Consider the following 26,857-nt stretch of genomic DNA (forward strand, 5'->3'; position numbering starts at 1 on the left):
AAGTCTGTATCATATCACCTCTGCTCCTCCTTTCCTCCAGAGTCTACATATTTAGATTCTTCAATTTCTCCTCGGAAGTCATTCGCTGAAGACCCTCCACCTTTTTGGTCGCTCTTCTCTGGACCGCCTCCATCCTGTCTCTGTCCCTTCTGGTCACATACCTGAGCTTGTGACCAGATAAGTTACATTTAAATTTGTTAGCCATAATATAGACTGATTTCTTGCTGTCATCTCTCTCTATTTTATCTAGCAAATGTTTTTAGAATCCTTGCTAGTGTGTATTTAAGTAACTGTGTTTATTAATGTAAAGAACAAAGGACTGGTATCTATTGGAGTTGTTTGTTCCCACCCCTAGGGTGTTTCCTTATTAAATAGTTCTTCTAAGGAGGTTGGTTGCATGAATAATAAAAGATCTAAGTGCCAATCTAACAACTTGTATATTAGTCACTATTGACAGAATGTCTTTTATTCAGTATAACATTTTAGTCCTGGAGGAATTCTGTGCTACTGCGGAGCACAGAATTTGTGCAGAATTTCCTCCCCTGCGCAGAATTGCCATTTTCTGCACAGAATTGCCAAATTCTGTGCAGAATTTGGCAATTCAGGGAGAGGGCTGTGAGAGAGGGAGAGGGGGAGAGAGAGCATGAGAGGTAAAAGAGTGGAGGGATGCTTGAGTATGGGTTTCAGAGAGAGGGAACTTATATGAGGAGATTGTGAAGGAATGTGTATGTGTGTGAGAGATTGGAAGCTCATATGTATGAAAAAGGGATCATGTGTATGTGAGGGTGCTAGCCTCTGTGAAGGGATTGTGTATGTGTGAGACAGAGCCTGTGTGAAGGGGTGCGTGAGAGAGTGACATAACCTGTGTGAGGATGTATGTGAAAGAGAGAAAGGGAGCTTGTGTGGATGTGTATGCAAGAGAGAGGGCCCTGTATGAGGGGATGTGTGTGTGTGTGTGTGTGCGAGAGAGTGAGGGAGCCTGTATGAGGGTGTGTGTATGTGAACTAGAGAGAAGGAGCATGTGTGTGAGAGAGGGAGGGACAGAGGAAGCCTGTGTGAGGGGCACTACTGAGAATGGGGTCAAACTCTGGGACTGGTGATAGAGTGGAAGGGGTTGAGCCTAGAGGTGGAGGGGAGAGATACTAGCAGGTGGAGGAGTTGGGGCCTGAGAGGGCAAAGTGACCAGGGGAGTAGGGAGAGTGAGTGGAATGGACACTCTTACACTGAATTTCTAGGGAAATTCTGCTCAAAATATTTAGAATTCTGCATCTTTAAGTAATACATTTTTTCAATATTAATTTAAAATGTAATTACTTAAAGACTGTCATGTAAAATGTGTTATTTTGACAAATATAAAGTTTGCTGAATTTTGCAGAATTTAAAGTTTTTGTGTGCAGAATTTTAAATTTTTTTGCGCAAAATTCCAAGAGTAACATTTGTGGTGCTTATGTCCCAAGGCCTACCATTTGGAGACTTAAGGGCTGTCCAATTTGTTTTCAGCTACCTGCAATGAAAAAGCAGGTGATTCATTTGAAAGATGTTTAAAAAATCCTTCCCTTTCTTGAAGCATCAAGATTTTCTTCCCCAGCTTCCACAGAATAAAGGATTTACTGTGGGATCTGATAGAATAAGACATATGATTATACTACGCTCAATTTCCCCAAGTGGGCAGCATCCTGAATACTCACTCCCATTCCCAGATCATTCTAGGCATGCAGCAAATCCACCCCCATCCAGCCCCGCAGACCAACTAATCGAGATGCAAGATGACAGGTAAAGAAATTAGGCAATTCTAATCCTCTGCAATCTTTAGGGAGCTGCAAGGTATTCATGATAAAAGAGGATATAATTCCACATATTGTAGCAAAAAAATTATGTAGAACAGAACAAGGCAATTGCTGAAAAAGATAAAGGAACTTTGGCAAAACCGTAATTTTTATAAGGTTCACCTGGCCAAGGAGAGATATAGGTAGAACATTCCTCCTATTTAAATCCTCTTTCAGGTTCCCAAGGGCTGGAGCATAGTTTAGTTTGAACAGTTCCCTAATATTTCCAGAAATCAGAATTCCCAAATACTTGTGCAACAAAGGTGTGTGTGTGTGTGTGGGGGGGGGGGGGGGGGGGTTAGATAAGGGAAGGGAAGGTGCGGGGGTGGAAGGAAAGTTCCCTCCGAGGCTGCTCCAATCTATTGAAATCTGGCGTACTTTTGTTTGCGCCTGGTGAAAAAACAACTAAATACTTGAAACTACCCCTGACCATATCAAACCTGAATGAACATTCAGGGAGGTGACTTTCAGGACCCACTGGTAAGATCTGTGATTTGGAATAACTGATGTAGTACCCTGACATAGTGCTAAATTCTTGCAGAAGCCTAAGAACTCAGGAGCTGATTTAGAAGCATTTGAAAGAAACAATATCATGTTATCAGCATATAGAGCGATCTTGTAAAGGTTTTGCCTGTTTCACAGGCTCTCCATTCCCTGGTTCAGCCTGTTGTACAGCCTTTTCTCCACCAGAGTTCCTCAGTAAGCCTCACCTCCAGTCTTGCCAAGCTCCTCCTTGCTGCTCACACCACACCCAAGCTCCAGCCCCATTTAATCCTGCCTTACCAGAACCTCTGTGCCTCTTCATGGAATCATTGCTGGCTCTCTGACCTGTCCACACTTTCCTTGTTCCATGCTTTGGGTCTTCCTGGCCTGCTCTTATCTCGGTCCTTGTTCTGTGGCCTACTCAGGCCTTTCCTTCTCTTGTGTCCTCTGGGCCTACTTTTACTTTGAACCTTGCTCTGTGGCCTACTTAGGTATTTCCTTGGCTTCAAACATCATCTTACCTTGAAACTTGCTTTGCGGCCTATGGGCCTTCTGCCTTACTGCCTTCAAATCTAAGTTTTTTTTGTTCTGTGTTGTCCCTGTCCCTGTCCGTTCCTGTCCTTGTCTGTCTTATCTAGCCTTGTTCTTGTCTGCCTTGTCTGGCCCTGCCCTTGTTTGTTTTTTGTTTGTGTTGGTATTCAGCCCCAGTCCTTGACCGGTTTCCTGCATCCACTCTGCTCCAATATCTAGTCCTCAGTTTCCAGCCTGTCTCCGCCACAATGTCTCCCGCACAGGAGACTGGTGAATAAAATAAGAAGCTTAGGAGTGAGTGCCGAGGTGGTGACCTGGATTGCAAACTGGTTGACGGACAGAAAACAATGTGTGATGGTAAATGGAACTTACTCTGAAGAGAGAGCGGTGTTGAGCGGAGTGCCGCAGGGATCGGTGTTGGGACCGGTCCTGTTCAATATCTTTGTGAGCGACATTGCGGACAGGATAGAAGGTAAGGTTTGTCTTTTTGCGGATGACACTAAGATCTGCAACAGAGTGGACACGCCGGAAGGAGTGGAGAGAATGAGATGGGATTTAAGGAAGCTGGAAGACTGGTCGAAGATATGGCAGCTGAGATTCAATGCCAAGAAGTGCAGAGTCATGCACATGGGGTGTGGAAATCCGAAAGAACTGTATTCGATGGGGAGAGTAGGGCTGATATGTACGGAGCAGGAGAGAGACCTCGGGGTCATAGTCTCTAATGATCTGAAGTCGGCGAAACAATGTGACAAGGCGATAGCTAAAGCCAGAAGAATGCTGGGCTGCATAGAGAGAGGAATATCGAGTAAGAAAAGGGAAGTGATAATCCCCTTGTACAGGTCCTTGGTGAGGCCTCACCAGGAGTACTGTGTTCAGTTCTGGAGACCATATCTCCGAAGGGACAGAGACAGGATGGAGGCGGTCCAGAGAAGGGCGACCAAAAAGGTGGAAGGTCTTCATAGAATGACTTATGAGGAGAGATTGAAGAATCTAAATATGTACACCCTGGAGGAAAGGAGGAGCAGGGGTGATATGATTTAAACTTTCAGATACTTGAAAGGTTTTAATGATCCAAAGACAATGACAAACCTTTTCCGTTGCAAAAAAATCAGCAGAACCAGGGGTCACGATTTAAAACTCCAGGGAGGAAGACTCAGAACCAATGTCAGGAAGTATTTCTTCACGGAGAGGGTGGTGGATGCCTGGAATGCCCTTCCGGAGGAAGTGGTGAAGACCAAAACTGTGAAGGATTTCAAAGGGGCGTGGGATAAACACTGTGGATCCATAAAGTCTAGAGGATATGAATGAAGAGAAGAGGCAAGGGGTGGCTTGCTTGTGGGAATGATGGCTACTACCTGGAAATTAATATCCTTATTCAATAAACATACACACAGTTAATGCGACGCCAATATTGTTCTATGCTTCAACGGCAAGAGGAAATGTGGAAAAAAGGATTTGCATCCACAAAAAAGCAGGGGAGTAGCTTGCTTGTTACGGCGGTTACTACCCCAAATCAAATAAGCCTGATACTTCACTTTCAATGCACATCCAGCATAGCTCTCTCCTTCAACGGCAGGGAAAATGAAGAAAAGATGATTTATATCAGCATCAACCAACAAGGAATGAATTACATAGTCTGGGTAAACAAATAAGCATGGGTGTAGCTTGCTTGTTACGGTAGCTACTACCCCAAATCAATTAAGCATGATACTTGACTTGGAATAAGTATCCAGCGCAGCTCACTGCTTCAGCAACAGAGGGAATTAAGTAAAGAGGATTTTTATTCAGACAACCAACAATGGCTGAATTGCACATGCAGGGTAAACAAACGGGAGTAGCTTGCTTATTACGGCGGTTACTACCCCAAACCAATTAGCTAGATACTTCACTTAGATGCAGCTCCAGCACTGCTGTCTGCATCGATGGTGGAGGTGGAAGGGAATTGGAACCAAATAGTTACCAATAAGGGCCCTGACCTCAGCGGTCAGAGTAACAGATTATGAAAACAAATAGGTGTGAAAGCTTGTTGGGCAGACTGGATGGGCCATTTGGTCTTCTTCTGCCGTCACTTCTATGTTTCTATATTTCTATGTCCAGCCTGTGCCTGATCTCAGTTCCTGCCTGTGCTTGCCCTGCCTTGTCCAGCCTCTCCAGTCTGTCCAGCCTCATCCAGCTGCCCAGATGTTTGTGATATTCTGCTGCCAAAACCAAGCCCCCAGAAACTCAAAGGCTCAACCTGCAGGGCATGGGATTGGCTAGGCAGAAGATAAACCCAAGCTTTGCCCTGCAATACTGCACTACGTCTGACCCCAGCCTGCACCATCATGACAGATTTTGTGCGTGACCCCATGGAAATGAAATCTTGTCAACATGGGAGAAACTGTAAGCATATAAGTTAATGTTTCTAAGGCTAAATTAAACAGTAAAAGTGAAAGTGGACACCCTTGCCTCATTCCCCTCTGAATGGAAAGAGAGAAGTTTGGGTGATCGATAAAGTGCTTGGATTCAAGAAAGAAACTTCTCACTCAGCCCAAATTGCTACATGTCCAAGAAAAGGAATTTCCACGAAATCCTATTGAAAGCTTTATCAGCAGCCAGAGAAAGTACAAGTCTTAAAGTCCTGAAGTCTGTTGCTTACTAGCCAAATGAATAATATTCAGTAACCACCTCACATTAGCAATAGAGGATCTTCCCTTCATAAACCATTCTGATCAGGATGAACTATTAGTGACAGCTAGGGGTGTGCATTCGGATTGACCGCATTAGTAAAACGCAACTCATATTTTTTTTTTACTTAAAAAATTGATTCGACATAAACGATCGGATTTCCCACATATCGAACATAGATATGTTCGATATGTGGGAAATCGCGATTGTTGAGCCAAAATAAAAATATAAACCCCCTCCCCCCCCTTAACCCCCCCCCCCCCCCGACTTACCACAACTCCCTGGTGATGGAGCGAGGAGTGAGGACGTCATTTCTGCAATCCTTGGCGAGAAGCATGTGACGTCGGCGGCACGTCGAGTGACGCCGGCGTCACGTGATTCCCGGCTCGTTCGCGCCGGACGGCTCGTTCGGCCCAAAAAGAACTTTTGGCCAGCTTGGGGGGGCCTCCTGACCCCCCCAAGCTGGCCAAAAGTTCTTTTTGGGCCAAACGAGCCGTCCGGCACGAACTCGCCGGGAATCACGTGGCGCCGCGTCACTCAGACGCGACGTCACGTGATTCCCGGCACGTTCGCGCCGGACGGCTCGTTCGGCCCAAAAAGAACTTTTGGCCAGCTTGGGGGGGCCAGGAGCTGGCCAAAAGTTCTTTTTGGGCCGAACGAGCCGTCCGGCGCGAACTTGCCGGGAATCACGTGACGTCGGCGTCACGTGATTCCCGGCTCGTTCGCGCCGGACGGCTCGTTCGGCCCAAAAAGAACTTTTGGCCAGCTTGGGGGGGTCAGGAGGCCCCCCCAAGCTGGCCAAAAGTTCTTTTTGGGCCGAACGAGCCGTCCGGCGCGAACGAGCCGGGAATCACGTGACACCGCGTCACTCGACGTGCCACCGACGTCACATGCTTCTCGCCAAGGATTGCAGAAATGACGTCCTCACTCCTCGCTCGATCACCAGGGAGTTGTGGTAAGTCTGGGGGGGGGGATTAAGGAGGGTGAGGGGGTTTAAATTTTTTTTTTGCACATATGTACATATACCCAACTCATTGGATTTTTTTTATGTCCATATTGGCCGCAAGTGGGACCCCCTTTCGGACATAAAAAATATGAACATAAAATTTTGCTCTGCACATCCCTAGTGACAGCACCTTTGCCAGTCTAAGTTGTAGAAGCTCAGCCAAGATTTTAACATCAGCACTTATTAGTGATAGTAATAGTCTACAGGATCCTTCTTATAAATCAGGGTAATAAAGGCATCCAGAGAAAGCTCTGAGAGAAGGATGGTAACTGACTGGTGTTGTAGGCAGCAATGACTTCCTGGCAGAAGTGGTATTCAGAAGCAGGTCCGAGAATGTGGGCCCTCGAGGAGCGAGTACCGGTTCTAGACTATGACCTGAAAGGCAAAAGAGAAACGAGGCCCCTGAGGAGCGGGTACCCCTGATATGTCCGAGGAGGCAGAGTAGGTAGGAGCATAAGAAACCTTTCCTTTACTTTCCTTGCTAACTCGATTAGTTAGAGAATTCAGAGACCTTAAATATCCAGTGTGGATGACATCATCTCAGGGGGACGCCCCTGAGGTTTGCACCACTGCTGGTACTTGAGTCGGGGCCACGCTGCGCACGTGCCCTTAGGCTTCTGAGAAACATGGCAGAGTGCAGCATCTTGCCGGTCTGGGGATGTCGGAGGAGGGCGGCAAGATGACGCCACGGCAGCCAAACATCCAACAAGCAAAGAGGGAGTTGCCACAGAGGTAAGGTGGGCGGGGTGGAGACATCGGGCAGTGACGGTCGCAACAGTACCCCCCTTCAAAGGGCGATCTCCTCTTCGGGTACCAGGCTTGGGTTTTGAAGGATGCGCGATGTGGAACTGACGAAGCATCTCTTTGTCTAGGATATTGGTCTGAGGCTCCCAAGAGTTTTCTTCGGGGCCAAAACCTTCCCATTTCAGAAGGTATTCAAAAGTATTGCCTCTTTTATGAACATCCAAAATCTCTTCGACTTTGAATTCTAAGTCAGTTTCTGCACTGATGACAGGTGGGTCTTGAGATTTGGAAGAGAATTCGCTGAGTATGAGCGGTTTCAGAATGAAACATGGAAGCATTATGAATATCAGCAGCAGTGGATTGAGCTGCTGGAGACGTCACCGAGCTTCAGTGGAATTAGCGGTGCTGGGGAACGTCCAAAACCCACCTCAAATGATGACTCAGTAGTGGATCTTTCAATTTGATGAGGGGACTCCTCCAGTCTTCTAGACATCTGAGAATGAAGTTGCCTCCTGCCCCTGAGTCCACTAGGGCAGGAGTCTGAACCGTGACCAGTCAAGGAGACTGGGAGAGAGAGCGGAGGAGAGGGCGCAGTATGGCCTAAGAACAGTCCTCCTGCAGGACTTAGGCCCATCCGTTTTCCGGATGAATGGAGCATGTAGAGAACATCATGGCTGGGCTGACCACAGTATTTTATTTTATTTATTTATTTTATTTATTTGCAGTTTTTATATACCGACATTTGTTTAGTAACCTTACATCCACGCTTCTTCCGAAGTCTTCTTTCTTTGGAAGTCAAACATCCATGACCAAGTTGCATCGGTTCATCTTTATCAGCAGCAATGATTACTGGAACCATCCGAGGTGCAGATGCAGCCCTAGCCTGTTTCAACCCAGGTAACACCTTAGGCCGGAGTTCCTTAACCTTGTCCCGGAGCCGGTGATCAATCCGAGTAGCCAAGGCTACTAAATCGTCCAGCAAGTCAGGTGTTTCACGAGCAGCCAGCTCGTCCTTTAAAAGGGTATCCAGGCCTCTACAAAAGAGTCTTGAGACATTTGGGGTCCCAGCGGAGATCCGCTGCAAGAGTTTTGAACTCTATGGCAAATTCAGCCAAAGATCTGTTGCCTTGCTTCAATTCAACCAAAGCAGAACCGGCTACAGAAGTTCAAGCAGGCTCTTCGAAAATGGATTTAAACAAGTCCACAAATCCTTCTATGTCCTGCAAAATGGGATCCTTGCATTCCCACAAGGTAGATGCCCAAGACAAGGCCCTACCATCAAGGTATGAAAGGATGTAGATAGTCTTGGAGAGAGAGCCATAGGAAACAATGATGGCTGTAAGGCAAAATGCATGCATCACTGGTTTAAAAAGCCTTGGGTCTTCTGGATTTCTCCGGAAAAGTGGATTGGAGCCGCCAGTGGTACAGCAGTCTTTAAAGTTACCTTCTGTAACTGACCTTCATGGTTGGAAGCTGTGCCTTGAACCTTCTGTGTATGAAGCTGATGAAACGCTGAAGTAAGTTTCTCCAAGGCATCTTGTTGCTCCGGTATGGCCTGCAAGGCATTGAGTTGTGCTGGATCCATGGAGTTAGCAAGCTGTTATTGTTTGGGATAGTTGTGGATGGACCCTTGGGCCGGTGGCAGATGACCATGCCTCCAGGGGAAGATCCCGAGAGGGACCACCGGTCAGGCTTAGAGTTTGGAGACACACACTCGTTCTTTTATTAAACAGTATACTGAACCACCAGAGGTGGCAGTAGTGAGCTGGAAGCGCCTGGCTGGGCTGTAGTCCCTCAGATACTGGAACAGCGATTCCAGGATGGCAGAGCTGTAGAGAAACTAAGTATAGTGAGTAAGCAGGGGATGCAGAGTTCAGGAATAGAACCTTGATGGTAACACTCACACCGTAGTCTCTTGAAGCAGCCCAGAAGCTGGAATGGATTAGGCCCTCGAGGAGCGAGTACCTGGTTCCAGGGAAAGCTCTGAGAGAAGAATGGTAACTCACTGGTGTTGTAGGCAGCGATGACTTCCTGGCAGAAGTGGTATTCAGAAGCAGGTCCGAGAACGTGGGTCCTCGAGGAGTGAGTACCGGTTCCAGACTGCGACCTGAAAGGCAAAAGAGAAACGAGGCCCCTGAGGAGCGGTTACCCCTGGTAAGTCCAAGGAGGCAGAGTAGCTAGGAGTGTAAGAAACCTTTCCTTTCCTTGCTAACTCGATTAGTTAGTGAATTCAGAGACCTTAAATATCCGATGCGGATGACGTCATCTCAGGGGGACGCCCCTGAGGTTCGCGCCACTGCTGGTACTTGAGTTGGGGCCACGCCGTGCGCGCGCCCTTAGGCTTCTGGGAAACATGGTGGAGTACAGCGTCTTGCCGGTCCGGGGACGCCAGAGGAGTGCGGCAAGATGACGCCACGGCAGCCAAACATCCAACAAGCAAAGAGGGACTCGCCACAGAGGTAAGGTGGGCGGGCTGGAGACGTCAGGCAGCGACGGTCGCAACACAATTGTAGTAAGAGCTGATGACTCACTGTGTCAAAGGCTACATAAAGACTGAGGAGGAGCAAGAAACCTGATCCCCCATTATCCAAAAGCTGTCATATGTCGATAAGAGAAAGCAGGACTAATTAAATGCTAAATCCAGGCCAAAAGCTTGATTATAGAGGATCACATATGCCAGACCTCACAGTCTGTCAAGTGGGTCATGACCACTGACTCCAATAATTTAGCTAATATAGCAAGATTTAAAACTGGCAGATAACTGGCACAATCCATCGGGTCTAACTGGGGTTTCTTAAGTAGTGGCTTGATTACTGCTATTTTAAAAGTCTCTGGATAATAGGCCTACTCCAAATAACATTTACCTACTAGGTCAAATCATCCAACATTATATCAGGTGAATCTTTAAATAACCAGCCTTAGCAGGAATCCAGTGAATAGCCCATTTTCACCATTTTATCCATCCATCTATGGATTTCCATTATATCTGAAATTGCAAAAATAGTTTTTGCTGTTGCATTTCTTCTAGAATGGCCCAGAGTACAATCCTTCAAATTGGTCCTCTCACTTTACTTCCATTTGCCCTAGTTTTTCTAGCTGCAGTTAGGTGTCAATGACAACACAGTTCATTCTCCCCTTTCAAGGCACCAGTGCTGCTTTTCTAACCACGGAGAAATGCCTGCTTGCATGTTTTTGAAGTATTCAAAATTCAAAATTTAAAAAAGATTCTCTCTGGATGAAAGGTGCTATAAAAAGTAAAATAATAGCAATTATAATAACCAGGAACGGAGAGGATGATTTGAAAAGGTTTTTACATGAGGAAGCACATTTAATCATGTAAGAATGGCTTTTGAAAACTGCTGTCCACTCAGTGTGGGTAAAACTATACGTACTGTTTCATAATGTGCAAACTTTTACTTGCATGAGAGAAATGGCATGGGTGTTAGGTCAGGGGAGGGAATGTGTGTGTGATGATTTCATATTGAGAAGACTGCATGTACTTTCCAGCTGCTTCAAAGCACATGCAACATCCACAGGTACTTTTGATAAGAAAACCCTGTGGTCCTGCAAGCAGGACCAAGGGACTGAAAACTGCCCAGTCTGTGGTTTCCTATAGCGATGACCTTTGTGTTCTGAATATTAACATTAACATTAATTTTTTTATGATTATATTTATTAGAGCAGCTAGCCTTCTAGTAACCACATACGGTACCTGTCTTAACCTTATTCGCATTTCTGCCGAGGTCAGAAGTCTGCTGGATCAATCTGCACTGACGGCCTAGGAACAGAGACAGCCAGTCTGCAATCCTCTGGCCACAGTCGTAGGTCTGTACTCTGGGGAAGGAGAAAAAGAAGAAATAAGGAAGGCGCAGGCAGTTTTAGTGCTCCAGTACTAATTTATATGTGCACATTCCTTTTAAGTATTAAAAGGTGACATTACTTGGTCATGATGTTGAATGAAATCATTTTCTGGGTGAGAAGTAGCACACAATCAAGTATTCATTATTAAATCAACACATCTTTCGTCTCATAAGATGAGGCACAAATCTATTTTTTTATACTTGTTGAAGGCTGAGAATTGCTTTTCCAGGCCTGACAGCTGAACGTTGACCTTGCTACCCCTCAGATCACTCTCACCTGTTCCTTCCTTCCTTCTTGCCTTTCTGCATCTCTAGAGCTGCCTCCCCTTTCCATTGTGCCAGTATCCCATTACTTCCAGTGCACATTCCTGTCTAAAGGCACAGGGGTAGATACCCAAAAGCCATTTAGATGGATAACTGAAAAGTTAAATGTATCCGGCTAGAATATAGCCAGTTAAGTTGGGGGAGTTTCGGGGGGGCCAATAGGCATTCCTGGGAGGAGAGGAGTTAGTCAGTTAGGTAACCTATCCGGCTAACTCTAGCTGCGCCGTAGGACTGGTTTAAAGTTAGCCAAATATACCTATCCAACTAACTTTAACATATCCCAGTTAAGTTAGCTGGATAGATGTAGCCATCTAACTTAACTAGCTGCTCAGCATCTGAATATGGACCCCATACTTTTTTTTAGACAGACATTCCACTAGTCTGCCTAAAACCTGCCACATCATTCCTGCAACTGCTCCAAAATCTCAAATCTCTTGAATGAGACCTTCCAGATGTAAATTCTAAGCTCTTGGGAAATTAGATCTTTCTTACCTCATGACTACTAAGCATATCTTTGCATCCTGCTATTGACTTAGCTATATTTAGCATGTTTTTATTGTGCCCAGTGCTGCATATACTATTATCACTATAGGAAATACAAACATAATATTCTCTACTTAAGTATAATAAAAACCTATTCTGATATCATAAATTGAATATACTTTATCAATAGCTAAAGTAAACATAATTATATATAGTATGCACATAACATTATGCTGTTACGAAACCATAAGTAACCTCATGAAGGGGCCTATACAATAAAAATTGAGCAAAACCAATTTTAGCATGGGATTGTAATAAATCATTTTATTTTTTTATTTTGGATACCTAGTACAGTCCTAGAAATCCATAGCTGTTTGGCTGCATTTTTTTCTGAAGGGGAAGTGTTTTTTCCTGTCTGCATTTTCTGAGGAATCTGCAACTGTTGGAAAGTTCCAGTCACATGAGAGAAGAGAAACATACTGAGAGGCTGTAGAGATTGCAGATATCAAGAAAGAATCTGCACCAATAACAGAGGATTTTACATTGGTCCTGGAAAAAATCTTTGAGACAAGAGAGGCAAAAGTGAAACCTGATACCTTCACTACTGAATGTTTTGGTTTTTTATGTTGGACAGTCTCCTTGAGTGCAAGCCTGGAAGAAGAAATGTATAACCATAGACCATTTTTCTACTTGTTTTAGTAAAATTGTTATTTACTGAAACAACACTTTCAGGTCTGAAGACTTTTATTAAAAGGACTGTGCCACTGATCCTTTTGTGTCTGGAAGGACCATAGTGACTATATTTATTTATTTAAATCTTTTCTATACCGTCATTAAGAAGGGTCCGTCACAACGGTTTACAATGGGGCACATAAAATAAGCATGCTGAGATATATTAATTTACACAGGTGCCATAATGGTTCGGTACATAGCTTTCTAAACAATATAAATGGTTTGTGATATAGTACTGTCCATGATTTTTCAGTTTTAAAACAATGCTAACTTTAAAAGTGTCACTTTATCTTGTACCGATGGACGAGAAGATAAAGTAAAATAAAAATACAGCTACACACATTATTTGTTCGTACCTCTCAATTTGCCGGCTTCACTATTTCCCCTTCTCTATTTGATAGGCTTGCTTGAATAGCCAGGTTTTTAAGCCTTTTCTGAAGGTTTTTCTGTCTCTTTGCAACCTTAACTCGTGGCATGGTGTTCCACAGTATGGGTCCTGCCAAAATAGTGCTCTCTCTCTTACTTGTGTTAGTCTTGCTGTCTTTATTGATGGGATAGCAAGGAGTGCTTTGTTAGCTGATCTTAGGTTTCTGGTACGTTCACGTGGAGGGCTGTGTTAAGCCATTCCGCTTTTTTGTTATGTATTACTTTATGTATGATGCAAAGTGTTTTGTATTGTATTCTTTGCTCAATGGGTAACCAGTGTAACTCGGCTAGGGTTTCGGTGATTTGGTCTCTTACTTTTTCCGGTCAAAATTCTTGCAGCAGTGTTTTGTATGAGGGTAAGTCAGTAAGTAAGTCACAAATCTCTCTACTATGGTAATAAAATATATATCTATAATGTTGTCATATTCCATAGATGGCAGCACCTTAGAAGTGCTTATGTACATAAATAGTTATTTAAACTGTGCATGCGCAGGGGCTGTGTACACAAGGAAAATGGCTGCCGTGTTGACAGATTGTACGGTCGAAGAACAATGTGCTGTTGTCCGATTTTTATGGGCTAAGGGCTTATTGGCAGAAATTATCAACAAAATTTCTCCCTACTTAAAACCTTGTCAGTTTCAGGCTCAGAGTTAGCAGAATGTTCAGTCTAAGCACGTTGAGATGCTAGTAGCTCTGGAATCTAAAATAAATGAACTACAACTGAGCAATCTTGCTCTGAGGTAAGATAAGAATCTGTTACATCAGAAGCTGGAGATAATGGAGAACCTTGCTAAGTTACTCAACTTTCAGTTGCTTAACTTCCTCAAATCTTCACTTATGTCTCATAGAGATTTGTTTAGATGTATTTTCTTGAGGTCTTCAGAGTGACAGAATTGGCTATCCCCCTCAATTGGATTACTATCTGCCATCTTGCTTCTGGCTTTGGTACTGGTTTTAAAAAAGGTTTGGATAAGTTCCTAGAGGATAAATCCATAAACTGCTATGACTGTAATTAATAAGCAATAGTAGTTTGTGATCTATCTAATGTTTGGGTACTTGCAGGTACTTGTGACTTGGACTGGCCACTGTTGGAAACAGGATGCTGGGCTTGATGGACCCTTGGTCTGACCCAGTATGGCAACGTCTTATGTTCTTATGATCTACCTGTATCTAGTGGTAACAATACCATCTGGGTCACTGTTGACTGGTTTTCCAAAATGGCTCATTTTGTGGCATTACCTGGATTACCCTCTGCTCCTGAACTGGCGAAACTATTCATCTGTCATATCTTCCAGTTACATGACATGCCTAAGCACATCCTCTCAGACTGAGGAGTACAATTCACAGCCAAATTCTGGAGATCTCTGTAAGAAGTTCGATATATCTCTAGATCTGACATCCAGTTATCATCCGCAAGCCAACGGTCAGACTGAATGTATGAACCACACATTAAAGCAGTTTCTCTGGGCCTACATCAATTCCAGACAAAGCTACAGGTACAAACTGCTCCCTTTGGAAGAATTTGCTTTGATTTCCCATCCTTCAGCTTCCACAGGATCATTGCCCTTTCAACTTGTCTATGATCGCCAGCCTTTACCTCCGTTACCGATGCCATTATCAGTTTCCTCTCCGGCAGCCCAAGCTTCAGCACAGGAGCTGCATCAGCTGTGGGAACACACTAAAGAGCTTCTTCAAAAAGCTGGACAAGAAGCGAAGAAGTTTTATGATGCCCATCACAGAGCAGCTCCACAGCTACAGCACGGGGACAAGGTATGGCTCAGTACCCGCTTCATTCATCTCAAATTGCCTTCAGCTCAATTTGCACCTCAGTATAAAGGACCTTTCCCTATACTCCGTCACCTGGGTCCATCAACATACAGCTTGCAGTTACCATCATCTCTAAAGATCCACAATGCCTTCCACATCTCTCTTCTAAAACCGCTCATCTTATCTGAGTTTTATAAGAAGACACCTGAGCCGCAACCCCTCTCCGCTGAAGAGGACATTACCTACCAGGTGGATGACATCTTAGATGTGCGGAAACATGGAAGACACTGGGAGTACCTTATATCCTGGGAAGGATTCGGACCAGAGGAAAATAGTTGGGAACCTGCAAGTAACATCTTGACAAGGAGCTGATCAGACAATTCCACCTGGCTCACCCCAGGAAGCCAAAACCACCAGGGAGGGGCCCTAAGAAGGGGGGTACTGTTGCGCCTGTCGGTCGCAGGTGGCTGCGACCGCTCATGCTCACCTCTCTTTTCCCTGCACCGTCAATCATTGGAAAAGTGGTGGCCTCTGCCAACCAACGCTGACCTCCCCAGTGTCCCCAGGACGGCGTGGGCGCTACCAACCGCCATTATTTTTCTAATTTACAAATACAGCAAGACATCATCTTACTAAAAGAAAATGGATATGCAAGTTCAGTACATAACAGAAAAAAAAGAAAAGAAAACAATTTTCACATTCATCTGATTACAGAACAATTGCATTTCCCCTTAAAGAAACTTTGACCTGGGGGCAGAAAAATGATTGGAGACTAATAAAGCAGAAACATCCTTAACATAGGGCTTTAACGTGTCACAGGAGCTTATTACTATATGATCCACTCTAGTGCTAATTATTAGAGGGAGTCATAACCACCCTCCTAGCATTAAGGAAAGATTTTAATTGTTCCGGATAGAGGAAAATAAAGCATTCTGTTGAAGACTTAATTATGCACTTACAGGGGTATTTTAACACAAATGTAAACCCCAAAGAGACTACTTGGGCTCTTAGCACTAAAAATTCTCGTCTCTTCTCCTGTGTTACTGGGGCAAAATCTGGATATATACGAATCTGTGTACCCCTAAAGGGCACTGCCATATTCTTAAAGTATTTTTTCATAGTTTCACTAACATCCCTCTCAGTAATAAATGATACCATTAACGTAGCACATTCATACAATTCAGAAGTTGAGTCTTCTAAAAATTGTGTAAGATTCCCTTTAGCAGCAATATTTTGAGAAATTTCTCGGTTTTTAGCAGAAACTGGTAGGTAAAAAAGCTTATTAACTGAAGGGATTTCTCCCTCCTGAAATTTCAAAACCTCCGAGAAATATTTTCTCAATGAAACATAAGGAAGTTCTCCCACAATCTTAGGGAAATTTATAAATCTTAAGTTCAAGTGTCTCGAGAGGTTTTCCAACTGTTCCAGCCTGCGTGATACAGCGCTGAACTCTTTCACCATCTTGGCCTTATATTCCTGATTCCTCACCAACTCTGCTTCCACCGTCTCCATTCGCAGCCTTAATTCTTCTATCTGTACATCATGTGGGTCTATCTTCTGGGCAAAAATATCCATTTTATCATTAATTTCACTCACAACGTTCCGTAATGTAGTCACTAGGTCCTATATAGCATCCAGCATGATTGTCGCTGGCTTTAACGGCATTTGGAAGCGGGGGTGCTGGATAAACTCACCCACTTTCAGCACAGGTGAAATTCCAGCCAGCAAATTCCTCCCAGCTCCAGCAACTGATCTCTCCGAAACTTCTTCCTCTTTCTCCCGGGTAGGTGTTGACTCGGGGGGGGGGGGGGGGGGGGCCGAAGCCAGACCCTCTGTCCCTGATGTTTCCTGCTCTTCAGAGTTCTGTATCGGAATCACAGTTGCTCCATCTCTCTGGCTTCCTTTCGTCGGGTCTGCCTGAGTCACTTCGGAGCTCAGTGACTCAACTGCCTGAGAGAGGTCAAGGGGAGATGCTATCACGGGCTTTCAAGGATCCGGGGGGCTGAGCGTGATTTCCCCCAGCGAGAAAAGCGCTCCACCGCTTGTTCCAGCAGCGGAGGTTTCACCTCCCATTTCAAGCTCCTTCACAGGTGCGTAAGATGTTATAAGCTACTGAGTCGTTAGCTCTGGGTCCGAAATAAAGACACGGAGCTTCCCCTTCCTTTTCGCAGGCATTGTTAACCAGAAAGCTTATTGCAGAAACTGGAGCTCAGTGTTCACGCAGCCTGTTCACACCGCCTCTTCTTCTCCGATTAGTTTTAAATGAGCCCCATGCTAACTTCATGGAGTGCCCCCTAGTCTTTCTACTATCTGAAAGAGTAAATAACCGATTCACATCTACCTGTTCTAGACCTCTCATGATTTTAAACATCTCTATCATATCCCCCCTCAGCCGTCTCTTCTCCAAGCTGAAAAGTCCTAACCTTTAGTCTTTCCTCATAGGGGAGCTGTTCCATTCCCCTTATCATTTTGGTAGCCCTTCTCTGTACCTTCTCCATCGCAATTATATCTTTTTTGAGATGCAGTGACCAGAATTGTACACAGTATTCAAGGTGATACAGAGGCATTATGACATTTTCCATTTTATTCACCATTTCCTTTCTAATAATTCCCAACATTCTGTTTGCTTTTTTGACTGCCGCAGCACACTGAACCGACGATTTCAATGACACCTAGATCTCTTTCTTGGGTTGTAGCTCCTAATATGGAACCCAACATTGTGTAATTATAGCATGGGTTATTTTTCCCTATATGCATCACCTTGCACTTATCCACATTAAATTTCATCTGCCATTTGGATGCCCAATTTTCCAGTCTCACAAGGTCTTCCTGCAATTTATCACAATCTGCTTGTGATTTAGCTACTCTGAACAATTTTGTGTCATCTGCAAATTTGATTATCTCACTCGTCGTATTTCTTTCCAGATCATTTATAAATATATTGAAAAGTAAGGGTCCCAATACAGATCCCTGAGGAACTCCTTTGTCCACCCCCTTCCACTGAGAAAATTGTCCATTTAATCCTACTCTCTGTTTCCTCTCTTTTAGCCAGTTTGCAATACACAAAAGGACATCGCCACCTATCCCATGATGTTTTACTTTTCCTAGAAGCCTCTCATGAGGAACTTTGTCAAACGCCTTCTGAAAATCCAAGTATACTACATCTACCGGTTCACCTTTATTCACATGTTTATTAACTCCTTCAAAAAAGTGAAGCAGATTTGTGAGGCAAGACTTGCCCTGGGTAAAGCCATGTTGACTTTGTTCCATTAAATCATGTCTTTCCATATATTCTGTGATTTTGATGTTTAGAACACTTTCCACTATTTTTCCTGGCACTGAAGTCAGGCTAACCGGTCTGTAGTTTCCCGGATCGCCCCTAGAGTCTTTTTTAAATATTGGGGTTACATTTGCTATCCTCCAGTCTTCAGGTACAATGGATGATTTTAATGATAGTTTACAAATTTTTACTAATAGGTCTGAAATTTCATTTTTTAGTTCCTTCAGAACTCTGGGGTGTATACCATCCAGTCCAGGTGATTTACTACTCTTCAGTTTGTCAATCAGGCCTACCACATCTTCTAGGTTAACCATGATTTGATTCGGTCCATCTGAATCATTACCCATGAAAACCTTCTCCATTACGGGTATCTCCCCAACATCCTCTTCAGTAAACACCGAAGCAAAGAAATCATTTAATCTTTCCGCGATGGCCTTATCTTCTCTAAGTGCCCCTTTAACCCCTCGATCATCAACAGTGCAACTGACTCCCTCACAGGCTTTCTGCTTCGGATATATTTTAAAAAGTTTTTACTGTGAATTTTTGCCTCTATAGCCAACTTCTTTTCAAATTCTCTCTTAGCCTGTCTTATCAATGTCTTACATTTAACTTGCCAACGTTTATGCTTTATCCTATTTTCTTCTGTTGGATCCTTCTTCCAATTTTTGAATGAAGATCTTTTGGCTAAAATAGCTTTTTTCACCTCCCCTTTTAACCATGCCAGTAATCGTTTTGCCTTCTTTCCATCTTAATAGGAATACATCTGGACTGTGCTTCTAGAATGGTATTTTTTAACAATGACCACGCCTCTTGGACATATTTTACTTACGTTCTTCTTCTTCTTATGTAGCTGCTCCTTTCAGTTTTTTCTAACATTTTTTCTCATTTTATCAAAGTTTCCCATTTGAAAGTTTAGCACGAGAGCCTTGGATTTGCATACTGTTCCTCTTCCAGTCATTAAATCAAATTTGATCATATTATGATCACTATTGCCACACGGCCCCCACCACCGTTACCTCTCACCAAGTCCTGTGCTCCACTGAGAATTAGATCTAAAATTGCTCCCTCTCTCGTTGGTTGCTGAACCAATTGCTCCATAAAGCTATCATTTATTCCATCCAGGAACGTTACCTCTCTAGCGTGTCCCGATAATACATTTACCCAGTCAATATTGGGGCAATTGAAGTCTCCCCTTATTACTGCACTACCAGTTTGGTTAGATTCCCTAATTTATCTTAGTATTTCACTGTCCGTCTCACCATCTTGACCAGGTGGACAGTAGTATACCCCTATCACTATAGTCTTCCCTGACACACAAGGGATTTCTACTCATAAAGATTCAATTTTGTATTTAGTCTCATGCAGGATGTTTATCCTGTTGGACTCTATGCCATCCCGGACATAAAGCGCCACACCTCCTCCCGGGTGCTCCTCTCTGTCATTGAGATATAATTTGTACCCCGGTATAGCACTGTCCCATTGGTTATCCACTTTCCACCATGTCTCTGAGATGCCAATTAAGTCTATGTCATCATTCATTGCTATACATTCTAATTCTCCCATCTTACTTCTTAGACTTCTTGCATTAGCATACAAACATTTCAAAGTTTGCTTTTTGTTTGTATTTTCATTCTGCTTTTTAATTGATAGGGATAAGTTAGAATATTTTAGCTCAGGTGAGTTTTACGTTACAGGCACTTGGACTACTTTTCTTATTATTGGAACCTCACTGTCGGGATGCCCTAATTCTAATGCATCATTAGTATCCTTTGAAGATACCTCTCTCTGAACCATGCACTGCTGAGCGACTGTCGGCTTTCCCCTTTGTTCTAGTTTAAAAGCTGCTCTATCTCCTTTTTAAAGGTTAGCGCCAGCAGTCTGGTTCCACCCTCGTTAAGGTGGAGCCCATCCCTTCAGAAGAGACTCCCCCTTCCCCAAAAGGTTCCCCAGTTCCTAACAAAGCTGAATCCCTCTTCCTTGCACCATCATCTCATCCATGCATTGAGACTCCGGAGCTCTGCCTACCTCTGGTGACCTGCGCGTGGAACAGGGAGCATTTCAGAGAATGCTACCCTGGAGGTTCTGGATTTAAGCTTTCTACCTAAGAGCCTAAATTTGGCTTCCAGAACCTCCCTCCCTCCCTCCCACATTTTCCTATGTCGTTGGTGCCCACATGTACTATGACAGCCGGCTCCTCCCCAGCACTGTCTAAAATCCTATCTAGGTGACGCGTGAGGTCTGCCACCTTCGCACCAGGTAGGCATGTTACCAGGCGATCTCACGCCCACCAGCCACCCAGCTATCTACATTCCTAATAATCGAATCACCAACTATGACGGCCGACCTAACCCTTCCCTCCTGGGCAGTAGGGAGATATCGTCCTGGGCAGTAGGGAGATATCCTCAGTGCGAAAGGACATTGCATCCCCAGATTTACTGCAAGAATCCTATCTTTAGAAGTCTTCTGATCCACAGACACCCAGCCTGTCCTGCTCCTTTGGGAGGAAATCCAGATGGGATCTCCTGATTCTTGTTCTTCCTTCCTTCAGTTTAGTTGTTCCTTTCATCTTTGATTGTTCTATTTTTATTGCTGGGGACAATTCAGTGGGATCAAGCAAGTTCTCCGCTCTGAATTTCAATGGGGAAGGGGGATCCAAAAACCTCCCCATTTAATTCAAAGTCAAAAATACTTTAAAACTTAAACTGAATATCAACTCTGCCTTCACTGCCTCTCGCAGCAGGATCCATCACTGGTGCTTGCCTAAGTAGAGTTTAGAGTAGGCTCACAGGACTTTGGCCCCCTGTGAATGCCCTTTTGCTTGTAAATGCTATCAGGCTTACCTGTCTGTCTGGGAGGTATCAATTCTAAAACAAACTTCTTTGGATGAAGTTGGGAGGCCCCACTAGAGTGTGGAAAAAATACATCTTTACTCCTTGACTGCTTCCTCAAACTGAACCCCACAGTGTAATAAAACGAATGGGCTAAATAGTACTGAAGCATCCATTCCAGAACCTCCAAGCGGGAGTGACTGAGGGATGTGGATGGCTCCTTAATAGAGAGTTATACAACAGAGATAATGACTTCTGGTGGCTAAACCCGGTAGCGTAACATAGTAAATACATTTGATATTGCAATACTTTATATTTTCATATGGAATCACATTAATGGTACATGGGGGTTCAATGAAATAATCTTTTGGGCACTACTTCTGTTTCATTCAGAATCTCGCTGCACTGTACCCCAGGGAGCTATTTCACAGAGATGGATAGTTTAGGTTATAAATTGTTTCTGTGACCTAAATTATAGATTATTCTCCTGCTCTCCTGCAACTGGATTAAAAATTCTCTCAAATGTCATGCGCATTTTAAATTAAATCTTGGTTGAAATTAAAGCCAAACTTCAGTTGGCCCACAGATTTGATTCTCTCTCTCTCTTTGCTCTGGTTTTGCTCTCTTGACCTAAACACTTCTGTGGGAAGGCATCTTTTTAATATTGCTAAATGCATGTATTTTGTGGTAGGTAGAGGAGGGCAATGTTCAGAGAGGCCGATTAACCTGTAGGAATGACTTTGAAAAGTTCCCCTCTTTACCTTTAACTCACCTGTCTCCACAGACTTTGCTTTGACAGACGCGATTCCATTTTCCACTTTGGTCATTCAGAGAAATCTTGATGGGCTCCATCCCTAGTGGACATGGGGATAAGAAAACTTGTTTCTGGTGCAATCACATATCTGAGAAAAAAAATACATTGACTTTACATGTTCCAAATCAAAACATCCTAAAACAGAATGGCACATTTACCCAAAAGTGGTTCTAAATGATTGGGTGACTAAGGAATTGGATCGAGGAAGAGCACTCGATGTCATCTACTTGGATTTTAGCAAAGCTTTTGATACGGGCCCACACAGGAGGCTTGTGAATAAAACAAGAAGCTTGGGAGTGAGTGCCAAGGTGGTGGCCTGGATTGCAAACTGGTTGAAGGACAGAAGACAATGTGTGATGGTAAATGGAACTTACTCTAAAGAGAGAGCGGTGATGAGCAGAGTGCCGCAAGGGTCGGTGTTGGGGCCAGTCCTGTTTAATATCTTCGTGAGCGGCATCACGGACGGGATAGAAAGTAAGGTTTGTCTATTTGCGGATGATACTAAGATCTACAACAGAGTGGACATGCCGGACGGAGTGGAGAGAATGAGACAGGATTTAAGGAAGCTGGAAGACTGGTCGAAGATATGGCAGCTGAGATTCAATGCCAAGAAGTGCAGAGTCATGCATATGGGGTGTGGAAATCCGAAAAAAATGTATTCGATGGGGGGTGAAGGGCTGATGTGCACGGAACAGGAGACAGATCTTGGGGTGATAGTATCTAACAATCTGAAGTCGGCGAAACAATGTGACAAGGTGATAGCTAAAGCCAGAAGAATGCTGGGCTACATAGAGAGAGGAATATCAAGTAAGAAAAGGGAAGTGATTATCCCCTTGTACAGGTCCTTGGTGAGGCCTCACCTGGAGTACTTTGCTCAGTTCTGGAGACCATATCTCCGAAGGGACAGAGACAGGATGGAGGCGGTCCAGAGAAGAGTGACCAAAACGGTGTATGGTCTTCATCGAATGCCTTATGAGGAGAAATTGAAGAATCTAAATATGTATACTCTGGAGGAAAGGAGGAGCAGGGGTGATATGATACAGACCTTCAGATACTTCAAAGGTTTTAATGATCCAAAGTCAATGACAAACCTTTTCCATTGCAAAAAAATTAGTGGAACCAGGGGTCACGATTTAAAACTCCAGGCAGGAAGACTCAGAACCAATGTGAAGAAGTATTTCTTCATGGAGAGGGTGATGGATGCTTGGAATGCCCTTCCGGAGGAAGTGGTGAAGACTAAAACTGTGAAGTATTTCAAATGGGTGTGGGATAAACACTGTGGATCCATAAAGTCTAGAAGATGTGAATGAAGAGTAGAGGCATGGGGGTGACTTGCGGGAATGATGGCTACTACCTGGTGATTAATGCCCTTATTCAATAAACATACACATGGTTAATGCGACTCCAACATTGCTCTATGCTTCACCGGCAAGAAGAAATGTGGGATAAAGGATTTGCATTCGCAAACAAGCGTGGGAGTAGGTTGCTTGTTGCGGTGGGTGCTACCCAAACCAATTAAGCCTGATACTTCACTTTGAATACATATATAGCGCAGCTCACTGCTTCAATGGCAGGGGGGAATGAAGATAAGAAGATTTACATTCAGACAACTACCAACAAGGACTGAATTGCATAGTCTGGGTAAACAAATAAGCGTGGGAGTAGCTTACTTGTTGCGGTGGTTACTACCCCAAACCAATTAAGCCTGATACTTCACTTTGAATACATATAAAGCACAGCTCACTGCTTCAACGGCAGGGGGGGAGGGATGAAGAAAAGAAGATTTACATTCAGACAACTACCAACAAGGACTAAATTGCTCAGGCTGGGTAAACAAATAAGCGAGGGAGTAACTTGCATATTGCGGCGGTTACTACCCATAACCAATTAGGCTTGATACTTCACTTTTATGCAGCTCCAGCACTGCTCTCTACATCAATAGCAGGGGTGGAAGGAAATTAGAACCAAAAGGTTACCAATAAGGGCCCTGACCTCAGCGGTCAAAGTAACAGAGAAGTATGAGAAAAATAACTGTGAAAGCTTGCTGGGCAGACTGGATGGACCGTTTGGTCTTCTACCGTCATTTCTATGTTTCTAATGTTTTATGTGACCTTGGTACCCTAAAGGTAGTGGGGTCAGTTTTCAAAGGGGATAGCCACCTGACTCTCAGAGTTAGGTGGCTAGATTGGCCATTTTGAAAACTCTTCTGAAGGGATGGGCTCCACCTTAACCAGGCAGATCTGGGGTGGAGTCATGTCAAGGAGCCTAACATCAATTTCAGATTTAGGTACCTAACAGATGCCCAAACATAAGTGTAGGGATAGCTTCCCTAAATCTAGGCACTATCCCTGTGTTCCCAGACTGGCAATCAGCTTTTCCCTTCCCCCAGTTTCTGCTTAAAGAACCCAACCAAAGATCCTCTCCTTCTCAACTGCAGTCTTCCCCCCTTGAATCTAGATCTATTCTTAAACAAACCTTCCTGTCCTGTTATCCCCTCCCTCCCTCCCACCCATCTGATACAACAAAGAACTTCCAGCAGCCTTCCCCCCAAAAAGATCCTGGCACCCTGGAACCTCCCATCCTTCCAGAATCGCAACAAATGATTCCAAATGGTCTTCTTTTTTCACCAGCAGGAGGTAATGATCTCCTTCTTGCTGACACTGCTGAGCTATGCAGAACAGTGCTGAAATGGCATTTGAAATATAACAGTGGTTAACAAAGTGGGTTTATTTATTTATTAATTTTGAATTTATTACTTGGATTTATTATTCACTTCAGTAGCGTGCAGTTAGGGCCTTCAAGGGGTTCAGTGAATCTCCATCCCTGACCGATTTCCTTTATTTAATTTTTTTTCCTTTGCATTTTTTTCCCATATAATTTTTATTGAGTAAAACAGGAAATATACATTCCAAAACAGAGAACAGTATAGAATAATACATTGTGTTAGAAAATACAGTTTCCAAAAACACCATATATAAACAGTTTGAACAAAAGGATATATAATCCCATCATCCCATCAACATTTTGTATACCTTTCCCCTCTGCTTACTCAGAATAACCAACAATCCAATCCCTTCTCCTACCCACAACCCAAATACAGGGACACACGCACATTCACTCGTACTTGTTCACCTAACCCCCCTTCCTCTAATCCTTTTATATATGTTTATGTTGTGTACCATATTTTAAAGTACCCTTCTTATCTATTTTCCATGTTGAGGTATAACCCAGCTCTTTAAGCCTTGATTGTGAATTCTGAGGGAGTGATTGAAAAAAACAAGTGTCCACATATGTTTCTGGTACTGCTCGAATGAGATAATATACATCATATCTTTACATTTACATAATAACAGGCATTTGTTCGCACCAAGCAGCAAAAGAAAGAGCTATATCGGTAGTCCAAACTCTCTATGCATTGACATGCTACCAAGAGAGCCACCTTTATGAAACGACAATGTATTTTGTTCATTTGAGGGAATATGATCTTCTCACGCTCCATGTCACCTAATACTAAGATTCACCCCTTTAGTGGTAATAATACCTACACGCGTGTGTTAATACTCAGGAGAACTTCCTGCCAAAAACCAGACGTTATAGAACAAGTAAGAAAAAGATGCAGAAAAGATCCTATTTCTCTGCTAAATTTATGACATTTTATGCAATTGTATTTGATCTGCCTGACAATGACAAGAAATTTTATATTGCATTTCTTTATAAAGTACTGCAACTGGAAGTTTGTTAATGTCCTCAAACATGAGATTAATCTGTTTAGGAGTAAATACTTCCCCCTAATTCACGCTTCCAATAATCCACTAAACCCCCGAGGGAGTCCAAATTTTTATCAAAATTATTTCTACAGAATTTATACCATTGGGAAATGGAATTCCTTCCCATTGCTATGCGCTCCATAACGAAGAGCCAAATAATCCCATAGAGCGAAAGTAATACCTTATCTGCAGGAATCCATAAAAGTGTTTATTAGGGACTGGAAATATACTTTGGATTTGTTGGAAACTCATCAAACAACACCTTTCTTTGTCTATCAATTGATGTATACTATGGAAACCCCAAGCTTTCCATTGCCTGAAAACCAAGCAATCGTCTGGGCTTAAAAACTGTAAAAATTTTATTTTTTTCAAGTCGGGCGGGGATAAACCAAATCCCTGCCTGAACCAATGCTGCACTCAACCTCCACTTCCTTAACCCTACAGCTAGCAGCAAGAGTCGTGTATAAGTGTACATCATCTCCTGTTGCTGTGGAACTGATCTTGCAGCTTATTGCTAGATCAGCCTCATGGCAACAGGAGTTCATATTGCATCAATACGACTGCCATGGTCCATGCTGCCCTCAAAGAACTTGTGATCTGGAAGGTTGCCACTGTGGTGAACGAACAAGACAGGAGACCCCGCAACTTTGTGGCTGCCAGAGGATCCCATCCCGTTGGCAGCTGAAAATGAGTCCCAGCAGGCCACTAGGGGGGGGGGGGGCAGTAAATAAAGGTGGATCTGCAACCCGGCAGTATGGCAAAGAAAGGGGAAAATCCGGAATATGTGTGAGTGAGAGAGAACGAGTGTGAGTGTGTCTGAGAGCAAGCAAGCCACTGAATATGAAAGAGTGCCTGGGGGTGTGTGTGTGTGTGTGTGTGTGTGTGAGAGGGAGAGAGAGCCACTGAGTGTGAGATTGCATGTGTGTATGTATAAGAAGGGAGGAAAGACAATGAGTGTGAGAGCATGCCTTTCTGTGTATGCATGTGAAGAAGAGAGAAACACTGAGTATGAGAGAATGCCTTTGTCTGTGTGAGAGTGAGCGAAGTCACTGAGTGTGAGAGCGCCTTTGTGTGTGTGTGTGAAGAAGAAAGACCCACTGAGTATGTGTGTGTGAGTTAAGAGTGTGTGTATGGAGCAGAGAAAGAGGATACAATTTGTCTACCCCCCCCCCCCCCCCGCCCCCCACTAATCTAGGACAATCTCAAGGTGACTGGAAATCAAAAGTTCCCAGGTATGGAAAGCAGAGGATTTTTTTTAAAATCCCTATTAGTTTTAATTGTTGGATTTTGTTATACATGTCTGCTGTTTTTAAATGTTT

General features: G+C 43.7%; 1 protein-coding gene across 2 annotated transcripts in view; it reads right to left on the reverse strand.

Annotated features, from left to right (window-relative positions):
* Positions 1-26,857, reverse strand: part of MOCOS (molybdenum cofactor sulfurase) — a 728,537-nt gene that overhangs the window by 80,398 nt on the left and 621,282 nt on the right. For both annotated transcript variants that reach the window (XM_029589863.1, XM_029589864.1), the window contains 2 exons: positions 21,730-21,811; positions 10,970-11,091 (listed from right to left, as the gene is read on the reverse strand). In XM_029589863.1, the coding sequence (XP_029445723.1) occupies positions 10,970-11,091; positions 21,730-21,811 (204 nt within the window). The remainder of the gene's footprint in view (positions 1-10,969; positions 11,092-21,729; positions 21,812-26,857) is intronic.

The sequence above is a fragment of the Rhinatrema bivittatum genome, chromosome 2 (assembly GCF_901001135.1).
Source record: "Rhinatrema bivittatum chromosome 2, aRhiBiv1.1, whole genome shotgun sequence".
Classification (NCBI taxonomy): Eukaryota; Metazoa; Chordata; class Amphibia; order Gymnophiona; family Rhinatrematidae; genus Rhinatrema; species Rhinatrema bivittatum.